Here is a 16,863-nt window from a genome sequence, read left to right as displayed (position 1 = left end):
ACTGTCAAGAATCCATATTACTTTTGCTTTAACTTCGCGTAACTTGAGCAAACCTCTTTTAACTTGGACTAGTAAGCGACCATCAAGTAATTATCTAAAACACCCTAGCAACATCATAGCAACCAATCATTCAGTCTGATCTTAAGGAATTCATAACTGTTTTATGAGGTGGCTGTTGAGTATGTATTTATACAAAGTGAATCCTATACAAAAGCAAAAAGGCAGCCCCAAAACCAAACCATCACTGTCCAAAAATGTTCCCATGAAATTTTATGAAAAATTTTGAATTAGCCATCTCCTAAAATAGTAATGAATTTCCATAAGTTTGCGTGGAAAACAGCTAAAAAATAACACTTGAACGCAGTCATAACTACTTGGCAACCACGTAGAAACACCCTGGTTACCATCCACAGCTCCTTTAGCATGACGCTGTTGACTTGCAAAGATCTACAGTAGAAATCTGAATTGTTACTTTATACATCACAGAATAAATCTTGATGATGACCAGTAAACCAGTATCCCCCACAAACAGAGCTGTTTTCTGCAAATTACCCATCTCCATCGTCAAACCCAGTCTGAAAATGAACCCTTTTCACATCAGCTCCGGTCAATTAAACTCAAGCGGCACTTTTAACAGAGATCCACAGTGCATTTACTAGTGCATTAGGCCACTTTTAGCAGCCGGTCATGTGGCATCGCATGCCCCCTGGCCAACACTTACCGTCTCCCATGACAACAGAGTCTGAACTGAGCGAGAGAGAGACCCACCCATCATTCTCACCTCTCTATTTCATACTGTCCGTCTCGTACCGCACTGATCATCCATTGTTATTTCCCTGTCAGGGTGACAACATGTAAGTGGGGGCTGATGACAGAGTAATTGGAGGTCTATTGATCTCCACTGTGGCCTTTGGGCTGTTATGGGCTTTTCATTTTAGTGTCTGGAAAATGGAAAAATGACTGGATTCTGTGCATGATACGACTGTCAAAAGTAAAATGACTCGAGGGATGAACTAGTAAATTTAAATGACAGATAATAAATGGAATACAATTTTGTGTACATAAATGACATGCATTTCCAATATTAACTACAAATGTACTGTAACTCTTAAAAATATTTTGTAAGTGTATTGGATAACAAAGCACCAACCAAAATGCATTTATTTAAGAGAAACATAGAAGTTTTGTTTGCAGCTTGGTTTGATATCTTATCATATGCAATGACATTCATATAAATGGCTTAAATAAGATTGATCTGGGGTAAATCTGGACCAAACGTGAGGTCTGTGATTGATTTTTCTCAGAATCGAGTAAACTGAATTTAACAAATCTTTATTATATGAACAATACCTTTGAAACCAATCACACTTCGATTTCATTGGGGTGTAAAGAATCTGTGTCTTACGAGATATGTTCGATAGGCCCGCTGTTGGCTGAGTTTATTAACACTCAACAAGGGCGGAAATTTACAGAGGGGCTAAACTAAAGGGAATCGATGAAATTTTAAAAGCCCCTTAAAAAAAGGACGCGGTAAATCTGTAATCCCCTTTTGTTAACAAGAAAAGCTACAATATGAATTTGGTCTAACTAAAATAGTATCTTGGCAAAGCTACATAAAAATATACTATTTATGCAATGTTAACATTTAAAGGGATAGTTCGCCCAAAAATGAAAATTCTCTTACTATTTACTCACCCTGAAGTTTGGTTCAAACCGGTATAAATTACTTTGTTCCGTTGAAAACAAAGAAAGGTATTTGGAAGAATGTTAGTCATTTTCAGTTCTGGAATATCTGGAACTCACCCAAATCTCTTTAACAAAAAGGCCCACACAAAAATAACATTAAACTTTAAATTTAATATTAATATGAATTGCATTTAATAATTTAATAAAGTCCCAGTGAAATTTAAAATGACAAATCTTATTTTTTCATGAATTGCAGCGTTTATAGTAAATAGCTTATCAATGTGAGTCATTTTCTTTTTTAAAACTGCACAGTGTTATCACACCATCGAACTGGACAATTACTGTAACATCTATGACTAACAATTTAGTTTTAAACTTTACATTACTCGGGTCTAATTCATCATAATGAAATAAAATTATTTCATCAAACGCAACATACATATAAAACTTTATTATCTCGTTCCCGTCTGATTGCTGTATCAGCGATCAATGCAACAGCTGTTTTTACACTCCAATCAATATGCACTTAAAAACATAAGCCACACCCACTCATTTTATCCTTTGAAATTGTGAAATTTCACTGGGAAATGTGTCAGAATAAGTATGTTAAAACGAACGCAACTTCCAGTTAACGGGGACTTTGAGTTTGAATTATTTTGAACTCCCAGTTTATTGTTTGTAGATAGTGTTAAGTAATCTATCTACCAATGATGTGAGCATAAGGTGGGACTTCGTATTCGTCAGAATTCCATTTGCCGCTGGTAATGATGCCGAATTTGCACACTTCACATTCACATAAATCTCTGATTTAAAACCGTTACATGTAGTTTTCTTGCCAGTGTATTACCAACGCCACTATACATTTAAGCACACACACCCAAACACATCAGTGACACTGTGATTTACTGACCAAACATGAAATCATAAACACGATAGCCTACTAAATCAAAACTACCCTGCTGGAAAACATGAAAAAAATACTTTGACATGATATAAAACAAATGTGATTGAGCTGGTGCTGTTTCAAAGAAGGCTTTTATTTTCATATGTAAATGTGAGCCGTCAAATTTAACCTTGTGCTGAAAATATATTAAAGGGATAGTTCACCCAAAAATGGTTAATTCTTACACCACTAAATCATTCTCATGTCATTCCAAATCTGAATGGCTTTTTATCACAAACTCAAAAGAAGATATTCAGAAGAATGTTGGTAACCAAACAACACCGGCCCCCATTGGCTTCCATTGTATAGATGCAAAATCACTGAGACATTTCTCAAAATATCTTCTTTTGTGTTCCACAGAAGAAAGAGTCACGTACAGGCGTTAAAGGACATGAGGGTGAAAAAAGGATGATAGAATTTCCATTTTTGGGTGAACTATTCCTTTAATGTGACTGGGTTCCTAGTGACTGTTTTGTAGCCTGTGGTCAGTGCACAGTCGTTTGTGTGTGTGTGTGTGCGCGCACGTGCAAGTGTTTAGACGGCTTCTGAATCACCCCACTATGCATGAAAGGCTTTTAGGCAGAAGGCCTGCCAGGCACCCAGCTGTCAATTTATATGATTCGAGTCCTGGAATGGAGTTATGAAGTGTGAAACGTCAGGGCTAAAATGTTTTGATTACCCCCAAATGCTGTGGCCATCAATTTCCATCAATCTCCCCCGAGATGCGATGTACGTGCGTCTGAGCATGAAAAGGCAGCGCTGATTATCTGAAACCTGGTTTAGACATTGTTTTGGTGAGTGTTAATTTTGAGTTGTCAGTTGTTTGCTAAAAATTATATATTCACATCAAGTTTTTCATATCTGGCTAAGAATTTGTATTGCACAGTTAACTGAATTTACTTTTTGAATGTAATCTTTTGTTATGTATAATATTCAAGTTATATGTCTAAATAATGTTCTTCAGAATAAATGAATGGAAGATTTAAATGCGGAGAACATTTGAAGGAGAAAACACTCATTCGAGTTTCATTTTTGGGTGATCCTTTTAATATAATAATAAACTTTAAAGCGTCACGAAACCTCTCCTTTCAGGTACATTCTACCTCACTGTCGCTTTTGAAAAATGCAATTAAAATGGGCGTGAACGCTGTGAGAAGAAGAGACGTTAAAAGCTGGCTATTTTACGAGGTGGCTTATTTGTATGAACTCGTACGTTGTGAATCATACAAAAATGTGAACGTCTATGTTTACTAGAACAATGTTACTGGTGTGGAAGCAAATCTTAACTCTTTCACCGCCATTGACGAGTTATCTCGTCATTAAAAATAAAACCGGTTCCCCACCAAAGACGAGTTATTGCGGCAATCAGGGTTTGCACTGTTGTACAGCAGGTGGCGCTGTTACACACCTTTGGGAAAAAGTACAGAATCCCAGAACCTAGAACGTATATTTCTTATCGGTTTTTAATGATTGTTCTGAGTGTAATCTGGGCGGAATCTTTGACAAAAAACTTTAATTATCTTTGCAGTTTAATCAAAGTGATGCATTTTTGAAGAAACCTACCCACATATACGGAGTGATAAAAAAAGAAAAAATGAAGATAGAAGAATACAGTTTCTTTTGTTTAAAAGCAGAGACTTTGTTCTTTCATTGGACATATTGTTTGTCCATATATATGTTACAGAAATTGTACTGTGAGCCATTCAAATTTTGTGAAAATGTAAAAAAACGCTGGCATAGGCTGGCAACTTTAAAAAAAAGGCCGGCGGGGAAAGAGTTGTAGGAATGAGATCGTACGAATTCATACGAATTAGCCAAAAGTAGCTATATCGTAAAATAAAATAAAAAGCTTCTTGCTGGAAATGTCAGTTTGACGTCATTTGACTTAATGCTGTAGTAAGCGATTTTTGTAATCTGCTGTTGATGTTTTAAATCTACCATCAATAAATAAATAAATAAAAACGCCCCCCTGCATTGCTCAGCCCTCAAAATAAAGAACAATCTGTGCAACACAGGCACGAAATTGATGTTTTTTCATAGCTGAGACCAAGCAAAATATGCAAAAAGCAAACAAAGATGACATGACTATAAAGTATAAGGGACCTAACGCAACCTGCAGTTTATGTTTCAAACAGAGATGGCGATAGAAGCAGAAGTTGATTGTAATTCAATTCACAAGGCTTTTGCAACTCTCTTTGTCTCCTCTCCTGACTTCTCCTGTCATCTCCTTCTCTTTAGATCACCTATAAGGCTCTCAGCTCTCTGGACCCCACTGCGGACTTGACAACACAACGCGGCCGTGTCTTCAAACTTCAAAACGAGACTCATCATCTCTTTGTGGGCTTGTATCCTGGCACCACCTACTACTTCACTCTGAAGGCCAGCACGAATAAAGGCTTCGGACCACCTGTGACCTCACGAATAGCCACCAAGATTGCAGGTGAGGCCAAGATTTCACATTGCTGGATATTTTTAACACCGTTATATAATAAGGTAAACCTATATGTATGTCTTTATGTATATTAAAACAGTATTCACTTGGGCAGACATGATAACGTATAAAATCATTTCAGGGTATATGGACTAATATAATTGTTTACCTAATTATCGCTTGCTTTTCTCAAATTTGCATAATTTGACTGGAGCGAAATTCTTATTAATGCGATATGTTATTGGCATAAATATTATCGAAATACAATTAATGTAAAGCGCACGAAGTAATGAGAACATGAATTGTAAACAACATCAGCTCTGTTTAACTGGCCCGCCGCATTAACCGCCAGTTAGTTCCATTTCTTAATGACGTGGCATTTATACCGCACACCAGACACCATTTATTAAAAGCGTATTGTTCACTGAATCTAAACAATATAATGAGACAGATAGAAAGAAAGTGACATTTTAAATACTGTTTGATTACATAATAATGAGTCTGGCTTCACAACAGTACACTTTCCGGAGGAATAAATACATTGTATGAAATTCATGTTTTGTTTTGTTTTAACTGCAAAAACATATTTATTAATGTATGTTCGGTGTTTGAGTGGCAGATCATTTTTAAAGTCAAGAGAAATCCACCCACCATGACTTGCGCATAACATTAACAGCAGTTCCAAGGTTATTTAAACTGTATAACTCAAACAAAACGCATTGTTCAAATATATAACTGGCTTTACATTTATGTTTTCAAACATTCTGATGAGCTCGGCCTCATAGACTTTTATTACAAGTGCTTAACTGTAAGCACAGCTTTTGCTGTTGAGTTGTAACAGATGGTTTCCGTGCAACTTCGCAAGTTTTGAACCCAGAAGGTTCGTATAAAGCTTCCTTAAAAATGTTATCTCGTTACATGAATATGAATATTTTATATCATTTTTATGTACTCTACCATTCAGAAGTTTAGGGCAACTTAATTTTTTTTTCTTGACCTTACAAATCTTATGATCTGAAGGCCTGTGCTTACACGTCTGAAAATATTTTGTTCAAAACAATATAATTGTTCAAACGTATTAGTGTCTTTTATCACAAAACTAACATTTTATGTAAAAAAAATGTTTTTAAGGGGTGTCTTGGAACAAACAATAAAAAAAAAGTAGCCAATAGAATAGAATAGATGTGAATTCCTTCAATAAGTTTTGAAAAGGATCTTGGGGTGAAACCACAAAATGTTGACTTATAAAATACCAGGAGTTACTAAACACGCTAAATATACATAAAATGACTTATATTTCACACAATTCCCATATTCACGTGTGTTAGTTCGTAATGTACTTTTGTTGAGTTTGCGAATAGCAAGTAAGCCTAACCTTTTAAACAGTAGTGTGTGTGTTCTGTATGTTTACAGCTCCATCTATGCCGGAGTACGAGACCGATTCTCCACTCAATGAGACTGACACGACGATCACTGTCCTCTTAAAACCCGCCCAATCACGAGGAGCTCCAGTCAGGTGAACACACTTCTCTCTCACAACATTAGACATTTGAGACTGCAGACCGTTTTGAGTAAATGTAATAGATGACAAATTGCCATAGGTTGGACACTTACAATCCCCGAACCCGTTCTCATGTTTCATTTTTGATTTAAAGATATTAAATCAAAACACAGTGAAGGACAGAATACACCACAAATGATCCAAGATCTGTCTGCTCATCCAGGCAGCATCTAGTTTTTGGGCTGAATGAAGAAGTGTAGTACTGTTGGTCCTGAGGGTTTTTAAATGCCCTCTTTCAAATAAGCCTCATTTGTATGCGAAGCCTCAGAGGAGATCCTGGTCCATTTGGTTGTGTTTTGGCACAGAAACAGAGCTGTCCTCTGTGTTCAAACTCAGTCTGTGAATGTACAGCAGATTTTGGCAAATTCTTGAAATTGCACGTCGGAAAACTCTACTCAAATCTTAATGTTCAAATGGATATAACTCCATATCTATTCTATCCTTTACTAGTTTTGTTTTGTTTATTTTTATTATACTATTCCGTTTCATTAATATCATATCATATCATTATTTCATTAATTTAATTTAATTTAATTTAATTTAATTTAATTTAATTTAATTTAATTTAATTTAATTTAATTTAATTTAATTTAATTTAACTTAACTTAACTTAACTTAACTTAACTTAACTTAACTTAACTTAAAATCAAGTTTTATTTTAAAACAAGTTTTATTTTATTGAAGTATTCACATTCTTTTCTTGAAAGTCCGCGACCCCGACAATCCTTAGACTTCTTTATACAGAGTAGAGAGCTGAAAATTGTTTATAATTACAGACCAGGGGTTACTGCGGACACATAACATCTAGCGCTCACTTAAAGCCATTAGTTTGAAATGGAGCGCTGCTGCGTCTGAATGAAAAAGGCAGGCAAGCGCATGGCCCATCTTTGGTCATAGGAAATTATCCCTTATGAAAGATGCCAGATAAGAGCCTGGGATAATTTGCCACGTCTTTTCGGCGAAACATACATTTCCCTAATTGCACATAATTGGGAAGTATGTTCATGCCGTAAGAACGTGTAATTGCAAACAAGTACTTTTAGCACTGGGAGCTCAAAAGATGTCCTTATCTATTCACAGGGTCTGCGTACTGAAACACACGCACGTGCACCTCTTCAGTCCTTCCCCATAAGAAGCACTTTCAAAAAGCCCCATGCGCACGAATCCGCCGCTTCCCCCTCGAGCTAATTACAGTAGTAGAGATTTCCCTCTGCTGGCCCTCTACCGTATCGCCTGCCTCATGGGGAGATGCAGTTTTTTTGCTGGTTTAAAGAGTGTTTTTTCCAAGGAGAGAGTTTAATAGAGATGTTTAGCAGCTACTTGTAAATGTTAGAGATTTCTTGATGGTTGACAAGGGCTTTTGTGCTTCTTGGAAAGCCAAGGGAAGAGACGTTCTTGATGGTTTAAATGGCTCTGTAAATTGCCCGGGGCACAACTCCCTGGGCGTTTTTGGATAGGCTGTCACTACCTGAAGTTATCTTCCAAATCAGACACTACTGTGTGCTTTGAAATGATCTGTTTTGAACAGCGCTATACAGCACAAATAAAACTGACGTGACTTCAGAAGACCCCAGAACACACAAGGAAATGCAGTCAATACAACATGAAATCAAAATAAATATTTGATTTGTGGTTTTCTTTACCCACTTTTTATTTTTGCTGACATCACCAAGGCCACAGGAAGAATATTTCAATCAATAATATCACAGCACACTTTTAACACCACCTGCCAGTTAGAATAAAGTCTCTCACCGAATACTCTGTTTACTCAGTATTAGCTGCCTGTTTGTTTTGATATTGAGTAAGAACATTGATGTTTTTCTTTCACCAGTGCCTATCAAGTCGTGGTTCAAGAGCAACGCAAGCAGAAAGTTCGTCGTGCCACTGATGTGGTGGAATGTTTTCCAGTTCCAGTCAGCTTCAGAAACGCTTCCATCTTGGATTCACCTCACTACTTTGCGGCTGAACTCCCTCCGGTTAGCCTCACCGTGGTACAACCCTTTACTATAGGAGACAACAAGACGTATAACGGTTACTGGAACGCTCCGCTGTCACCAGCCAAGAGCTACAGCATTTACTTTCAGGCCATGAGCAAAGCCAACGGGGTGAGTATGAAGTTGGGTCATTTCAATTTCAAATGAATCGGGGAACTCATTTTTATAAAACCAATGAAGAACATGTCATAATTCACCCCCAAATCAAATAATATAAATGATATTTTATGAGAAGAAAATTGTGTAACAATATGCGTAATTGTGCTTAAATGTGTTGAAAGTAATGCCATATAAATATAATATAATGCTATAAATAATCTACATATCTGTCATACTGCCATGTTGGTCTGAACTGCACCCAAGTGATTCACCTACTGTTGCACTTGTGTACAGTATATGGTTGAGTGACAATAAAGGTATTTTATTTGATACATATATAAATATATTTAAATGCACTATGTATACTGTATGTATGCATATATATATATATATATCTATATACTGTATTTATTTTTTTATTTTTATTCTGGGGTGAAATGTGACCGATGTGTGATTACAAGTTTTGTAAAAAATAAGATTCACTGCAGAAAAACTCACTTTATTGCTAATTAATTAGTGTCTGATGGGAAAATAAGTTAAAATATACTGTAAATTAAAAAGTATTGTAAAGTAAGTTAAATTAATTGTGTGTTCATAAGTAACATTAATACAAAGTAAACAGTAAACACAATTTTGCAATCATGCAAATCTTATAAGATATATATTCTAGTTCACAGAGGATTTTTTATATATAGCCGTCATATAATGGGGTATAGATATTTATACATAGATCTACATCACGGGTCAGGATCTCAGCAGACGTAATGCACTGTGTAAAGGCTCTGCTCGAGTCTGCCTGCATAGCTGTGGTTTCTGATATATGTGCCTCCAGATTTGATTGGATTTCATTCAATTCAATCTTTCAGTCTCAGGCGAGTGGAGAAAAGCACTCAAAAACAACCTCAGACCGTGACCCAGATAATTTGATTGGAGATTCATGCATAAAATATGGATTTAGGTTGGTAGTTCAGATTTGTTTTCAACTTACCTTGTTCCAAGTGTGCTCGAGAAACCCTTAGTGTAAAAGAGTGTCGTCAGATTTTTTCCTTTTGCGTGCCACAAAGTAACAAATAAATTCACAATGCAATTTGCTGTTGAGATTACCTCTTGTATTGATAAATATTCACACTGACTTGACGTAGCATATACAGTATGTATGCTGTATATACAATATTGTTTGGGCTTGAAAATCAAAAAACTTTGGTTTTACCGTCAACCTTGAAAACATTTGTACACTTCATATAAAATGTATGAATTTTATTGCATTTGAAAACACAATATCAAATTTATTTTGAAGAACAATAACCTTTAACAAAACTACTTTATTCAGTACATCCACTAAAATTGACTTGATGTCAGCGAAAAACAAAGGTCTAAGAAAGTAAAGTTAGTTTTGTGAAAGCTCTAGTACTTGTTTGCAAGTGTCACATTGTGACATTTTCTCTAATGCAGTGACATTCATACATTTGTGGGTGTGGCTTACGTCTTCAAATACTTTTGGGGGTCTCTAGAGTCGTGTCACATGACCAGCGCATCGTTTCTAATGTGTAACAGTTTGATCCTCTTTAAACCTATATTTGATCAATGTCTGCACATTAAACGTTGAGTTGCTGCACAAAATGTGGAAACTGTAGAGATTTATAAAGGCCTCCTCATTTGCTTAAAGGTGAATTGTGTTGAATTTGACTTTCTCACATCTCAGTTTAATACGCAGAGTGGGAAAAGTAAGCAAGCCATTCGTAGGGTGATTTATGCCTGACGCAAGAGCATGTTTACGTAGAAAAAGTTGCCAAGTTTAATGTAAAAATGTGTGTTTTTGTGAGGTACATTTCTGTAATGACAAAACAGGTGAGAACCAAAATCTTATTTTAGTCTTCACTTCAACATTTAATATTAAAAAATATGTTTTTAAAAATGGAAAGTCTACAACTCTGAGAGAAATGTCCATCCAAATGAAAATAATATGAGGCATTTTGGAATTGGAAATAGCCAAAAAAAATCCTTAAATGGATTCCAGTGACATTACATCCATACGGTACAGAGATGTACGCCTCATAAGGGATTGCCTTGGGTAGGGTTCATCCCATCGTGTTGCCAATGAAGCGCGAGAGAGATGGAGAGAGAGAGTGAGAGATTAAGAGTGAGGCTCAGGGAGTTGGTCTGAAAGTGTTTTAAGATAAATTAAGATTCCTCCACTTGCTTTCTCCCTCCGGTGTGTTTGTAAACGGGCCACAGACGCTCGGACTAAAGAGCAAGTAATTCTAGCTGCAGGGGTCTTTTGTTCAGTAAGGGGGACACAGAGTAGAGAAGAGCCACTCGGCCGTTTAAGTGGCTGAAGAATCTGACAGAGATTGAAACAGACACAGCTTTTAACAAATGGAAACCGCACACCGCGTCCCGCCGGCTCTCTGGCAGGTAAAGGACAGCCGTTTGGAACACTTTGTTTCGAATGGCACGTATCATTTATGGAACAAATGCGATCAGGTACGACAGCAAAAAACAAACGCACAAAGTATGCCATGCATTTAAAATCCAAAGGTAAAAGCCACCGTTTGCTGGAACAGCACTTTCTAAAGTTTATAAAGAAATTGAAATCAAAAAACTTTGAAATCAGTGAGTCTTGAAAATATTTTCTTTAAAAATAAAACATGATCTAATCCATAATTGAAGGTTAATTACTTGTTTTTTGGTACATTTAATATGTGCCTGAGCTCTCATATCGAAGCAGACAAGAAGACTCTTCTTCTCACGTTGGTTTGGCAGTGGTTTTAAACCTCCTCGAGTGTCTCGCACATGCTTCGCACATTGTCTGCGAATCTCCCGCCGTTTCTTTCTTCATTTACACCTCGCGTGGCACTCAGCTGTCACTCTTACCTCTTTATGTAAAGCGCACTGCTCTACGTGAATGAAAATGCACTAAACAACATAAAGCTCGTCTGATATCTGGTTTCTCTTTTGTTTAATCTTCTCGCTAATACTTCGCCAAGATGAAAGGTGTTACGCTCAAAGCGACATCTCCCGGAATAGTCATGGCTCCGTCTCAGATACGCCCAGATGGAGCTTTGTTATTCCTTCTTAGTGAAGCGCTCTTTCTTCTTAGCTCGTAATGTGTAGACGATTGCCTCCAGAGCGTCTTGTCATCTTTCATTCTTGCGTTCATAATTTGTAATTATAAGCATCCATTTCACAAAATAAGTTGAAACTGGGTGAACTTGACTTTTACACGTGTTTGGGTTTGTCTCTTTTTGTGTCCTAGGAAACAATTTTTACTTTTTTGGTGTTCAGGTGATAGCTGATTGAAAATCTCGTTGTAATTGCAATTGGGGCAAATGGTTGGGTCCTGGTTAAAAGAGAACGGCTTTGTGTCTACATTTATACTTTTATATTTATACTGTACTTATACATTCCCAGGATCAAACATGTAATTCAAAGATTACTACAAGTGTTTAGTCGTTGATTTGACACCTTCTTTATTTTGGACTTTGACCTGGCTCATTGCTAGATGTTCCCTTCAGAGGTTGTCGATGTTGTTGTTATCAGGCGAGAATTGGCACCAGCATGTCAAGATAAGCGTAATGCTAACTAATCCATAACATGGTTGAGAATTGAGTGAGTGACCAACTAGAAAACTTATTGACTGTAAATCTGCCGTCACATGGATTACCTATAGCAGGCATGGCAAAAAGACAGCGTGACGTGAAATCCATATTCCTTAACTTTCCAGGATAACTGTTGAGTATTTGTCATAAGACACCTGTGGTCTTTTTAAACATGTCAATAGAAATGCATCACTCAAGCTTAAAACTGTTTAACACCTGTCAGTGAAAAGTTAATTCAATACTTTTTATTACAGCTTCTCTGTTTGTTGGGAGATATTCTGTCCATTTTAATTTACTTTAATTTATATTTATTTATTGTTGACATATACATATATAATAATTATTATAAAAATGATATTCACTATATATATATATATATATATATATATATTAAATAATATAAATTAATAAATTATATGTATATATATATAATTTAATGGATGAGTGTGTATAAAAAATCTATACAAAGTCGGCACACCAAAGCTCCAAAAATCTCAAAAGTTAAATCGACATTCACAAAACGTCTGATGTTTCGAGCACACATGGATTAGTTGATGAATGTTGATGGAGAGCACGTGTGCTAGAAATGTCACACGTTTTGTGAAAGTTGATTAAAACTTATTAAAACTACATTTTTAGAGCTATTGTGTGCTGACTTCTTATATATTTTTTGATACACACTCATCCATGATATTATATATATATATATATAATAAATATATATATATATATATATATATATTTACTGTATATAATTTTAATAATAAGTATTATATACATATATGTATATGTCAACATTAAATAAATATAAATTAAAAGAAAATTTGATTTTAGAAATGATTTGTGATATTAAATAAGAAAATACATTCAATATATGCTGTGTACAGTATGTATGCATATGTATGCATAAATAAATAAATATAGATAAAACATAAACATAAACATTTACACTGAAGCAGACCTGAGCAGAGGGCTCTTCATTTTTATTTTATAATTTTTTTGGTATGGAAGCAACAAACCAGAAATTCCAAACCACACAGAGCACAATGGCTATATATGTTATAAATGATGATTTTGTTTCCCCTTCATCAACATTGTGCAGTAAGTCCCAACAAGCTTATTTTCACCTACTTTTACAATAGCCTTCCATGTCTGGCGCTGCTTCTCTGACAGCAGCCTGTGACGGACAGATGGAGGGGCCACATATGGATCTTTCTCCGCTCTGTCGCGTCAGTCAGTGGCTTTAACAGATGACGGAATGAGCCTTCACTGACAGCCAGGTCACATGTTTGTAACTGGCCCAATCCAGCACATGAGAGTTAAACTTTCAGTGTCAGCAGTGTGTGTTCAGGGATGTTGTTGTGTTTGCATTCATCAGCATCTGTTAGATGTGTATTAAGGAGTCTTATTGGTTCGACTGCCTTGAGGCAAATTGATATGTTCAATGAAGTGTCGGCAAGGGGACTTTTTATATTTTTTAAGAGTGACGCCGCCAAAGACATATTGAGGTTATAAAATAAGTGCAAGGAGAGAGAGATGTGTTTTTATTAGTGGGGTTTGCCAGCGCAGCCATCGCCATTACCATTGCTTACACTTAAGGATCTCGGATATTTGAGCCTTGAAAAAAAAAACTGTACATGACTTATTTCTCTGTTGAACACAAAAGAAGATATTTTTAGAAATGTGTCAGTGGTTTGGTGTTTATACTGTGGAAGTCAATGCAGGACCTTTTTTAGCTACCAACGTTCTTCAAAAATCTTATTTTGACACCAACCAAATGTTTTCCAGCACCGAGACATATAATACATCACTATACTATTTGATTTTATTTTTAGCATTGGGATGGAAACATATACCGTGGCGTTATCTCTCCTCTCAAGGTCCTGTGCCATGTGTCCATTAATTCTACACGTCTGCTGCGATAGTACACAAGGACAGCAGATCTAATCAAAACAAGTGGAGGTTGTAAACGCTCTCGCAGAAGCACATGGTGGCATCTGTCTCCCTGTCTCGTAGCTCTAAACTTCCACGCAGGATTCGCGCCGAAATCTGCCGACTAATTAACACCTGTCACACCGCACGTGGCATTTGGAGGATGAAGCTGAGATTTCTATCATAACAACAGACATTGCAAAGGCAGCCACGAATGCCTACGACTTCCTGAAGAATACAATAGAGAAATGCTTACATGGTATTCTGTATACTTGCTTACCATGGGATTTACAGGGTGAAGAAAGAATTGTAGTGCTTACTGATAATACTGATATTGATACTGAAAATGTGCACCTTGAATTGCTTTGGGTGTGAGTTGCTTCCAAATGCATAAATGTAAATATCAACATGGTATTACCACAGTACATTAAGTAGAACAGAATCATTTTTGGATTGCACTATTCCGATGTGAACAGTGTATTCCATCTTTGATTAATTCCTTTAAGTGTGTTGTACGATATCCTAGTGCATCAGATTTAAAAAGGTACATTCTGTTAGATAAACACATGTTTTCGGTAGATAAAGCATTATAAATGTAGTAATGCGTTGTGTAGAACTTTGTGGCTTATGAAATATAGCAAAGATTTATGCATTTATGAGTTTTAGACTCATTTTGTAGTATTACAGAAATATTACTCAAGATGAATGTTTAAAGGTACAAAACAAAAATGTTAATTATTTAATCATTTATGAACTGGACACAAACAAATATTTGTATTTATATTTCGTCATTTTATGTGGGTTAATGAACTTCTTAATTTGTAATTTGAGTCATTTTTCTGAGGATACATATCTTATGTCTTCAGAGATGTATAAAGAGCTTACATAATGAAGCGTTATGATTTTATTACCTTAGAATGAGCTATTTCTATCTACATAGAAATGCACAAACCGCTCTACAGAGCATGTTTCATAAATATGTTATCTACTTTAGCAAAGAAGTGAAAATGTGAAAACATCTTAGTCCATTTTAGCCACCGTAGTGCCTGGAAGGGGAGGGGTGGAGTGAGCCATTGGTTGTAATTCACAACATGACCTCTAGATGCTGCTAAAGTTCATACGCATTACTTTAAGTGAAACGATGCGTAACACTTAATAAAAAAACCTCTAATATTTTGAGCTAATTTAGCGAGTGAGTTAAATAAAAAATATTTGTTCTTCTTTTGGGTGAACTTTTTGTTTAAACGACCTACTGCATCGGTTACTTCACATGGCAAGATAAAGAAAAAACGATCTCTGTGTTTTATCCTCAGCATTGCGTTTCCCTCACTACCATTAAAATATTGTTCTGTAATGAACTGCGTCTTCATGTCCCGCACCTTGTGATGAACGTAACCTGCTCTACGTTATGTTGCAATTACTAAGATCACTGTAGCTTGACAAAAGCAATGTTCCTCAATATAATATCATTCTGACGTTTAATTAAAACGCTAACTCTCTCTTCTTCTTTCAGGAAACCAAAATCAACTGTGTGAGACTAGCTACCAAAGGTATGAGAATGGTTTCACTTATTTTGAGCTTGTACGAACCACACGTTTGACTGTTACGAGTTATTTAATATGATCATTATTTGTATTGGTCGTGCTTCGGGAAAGCTAATTGGTTCAGTTGACATTTCGGTCGTTCAGTCTAATGAAATTGAGTCACAACTGAAGTCCCCGTAGCCTAAGACACCGAAAACCAATTCATGTTTCGGTTGGAATTAAGCAGGCCTCACCGATGGATTATTAAAGTGATATTTGCCTCCGCATCCTTAGAGACCTTTGGTTATATTGTGGAACCCATTACTTAAAATGATGAAGGACAAAGGCATTTCATTTAATGTGTACAGTCTGAAATACCTTAACAGTAATATCAGACTGAGATTGAAAACCCGTTTTATTTTACCTGCATGATTATTTGCCTCCGGCCAACAGTTCTGTTCAATTTATTTTGCTCCATTTCATTCCCCCTCCCACTGTAGAAGATCCTTTTACATAATCACATCCAGATATAGAGTAATCACAAGAGACGTTCTATTATTTAATGGACATCACAAAGTAATAGGCACTATGGCCATTCAGCGCTGCAGAGACATCACATATTTGATTTTACATTCTCATTTTTTCTTTTCCCTCTGGCTTTTATCCATCTTATTCAATAAGCTTCTGCACACACCTGTTTGTTTGTTTGCTTGCTTATTTTGCTGAACTCATTTCGTTTCGCTCCATGTCAGCCTTTTTTGCTTTTGTCATGCCCTGTTTTCCTTTCATATCCCAGGTAGTTCGTCCTAAGTTGGGTTCTTGTTATGACTGTCAAACAACCAATTACTTTTATGTTTCTGCTTTAGGAAGACATGCTTTGTGATACGAACGTTGAGGGTTTATTCTTTGTTTACGTCTTTTCTTGCCTTTACATTGTTCTTTTTTATAGGTTTAGATTGAGGGGCGAATTCACTAAATGGGTGTGTCTCATTTGAGATCAACCGGCATTGTAGTTTAACCATGTGACATGCATTAGCCCCGTTTGATGTTTTCAACACAAGCGCGCTAAATATTTTTAGATTACGCTTACACAAC

At 36.1% G+C, this 16,863-nt stretch overlaps 1 protein-coding gene across 13 annotated transcripts in view; it reads left to right on the top strand.

Moving 5' to 3' along the window:
- The window catches only part of ptprt (protein tyrosine phosphatase receptor type T), a 198,911-nt gene that overhangs the window by 114,935 nt on the left and 67,113 nt on the right, over positions 1 to 16,863 (top strand). For all 13 annotated transcript variants that reach the window (XM_056750549.1, XM_056750548.1, XM_056750550.1 and 10 more), the window contains exons 10-13: positions 4,868 to 5,069; positions 6,474 to 6,576; positions 8,453 to 8,726; positions 15,759 to 15,795. In XM_056750549.1, coding sequence (XP_056606527.1) covers positions 4,868 to 5,069; positions 6,474 to 6,576; positions 8,453 to 8,726; positions 15,759 to 15,795 — 616 coding nt within the window. The remainder of the gene's footprint in view (positions 1 to 4,867; positions 5,070 to 6,473; positions 6,577 to 8,452; positions 8,727 to 15,758; positions 15,796 to 16,863) is intronic.

Source organism: Triplophysa dalaica, chromosome 6 (genome assembly GCF_015846415.1).
Source record: "Triplophysa dalaica isolate WHDGS20190420 chromosome 6, ASM1584641v1, whole genome shotgun sequence".
Taxonomy (NCBI): Eukaryota; Metazoa; Chordata; class Actinopteri; order Cypriniformes; family Nemacheilidae; genus Triplophysa; species Triplophysa dalaica.
Note: the sequence above shows the minus strand (reverse complement) of the source record. Positions and strands in the feature narration are given on the sequence as shown.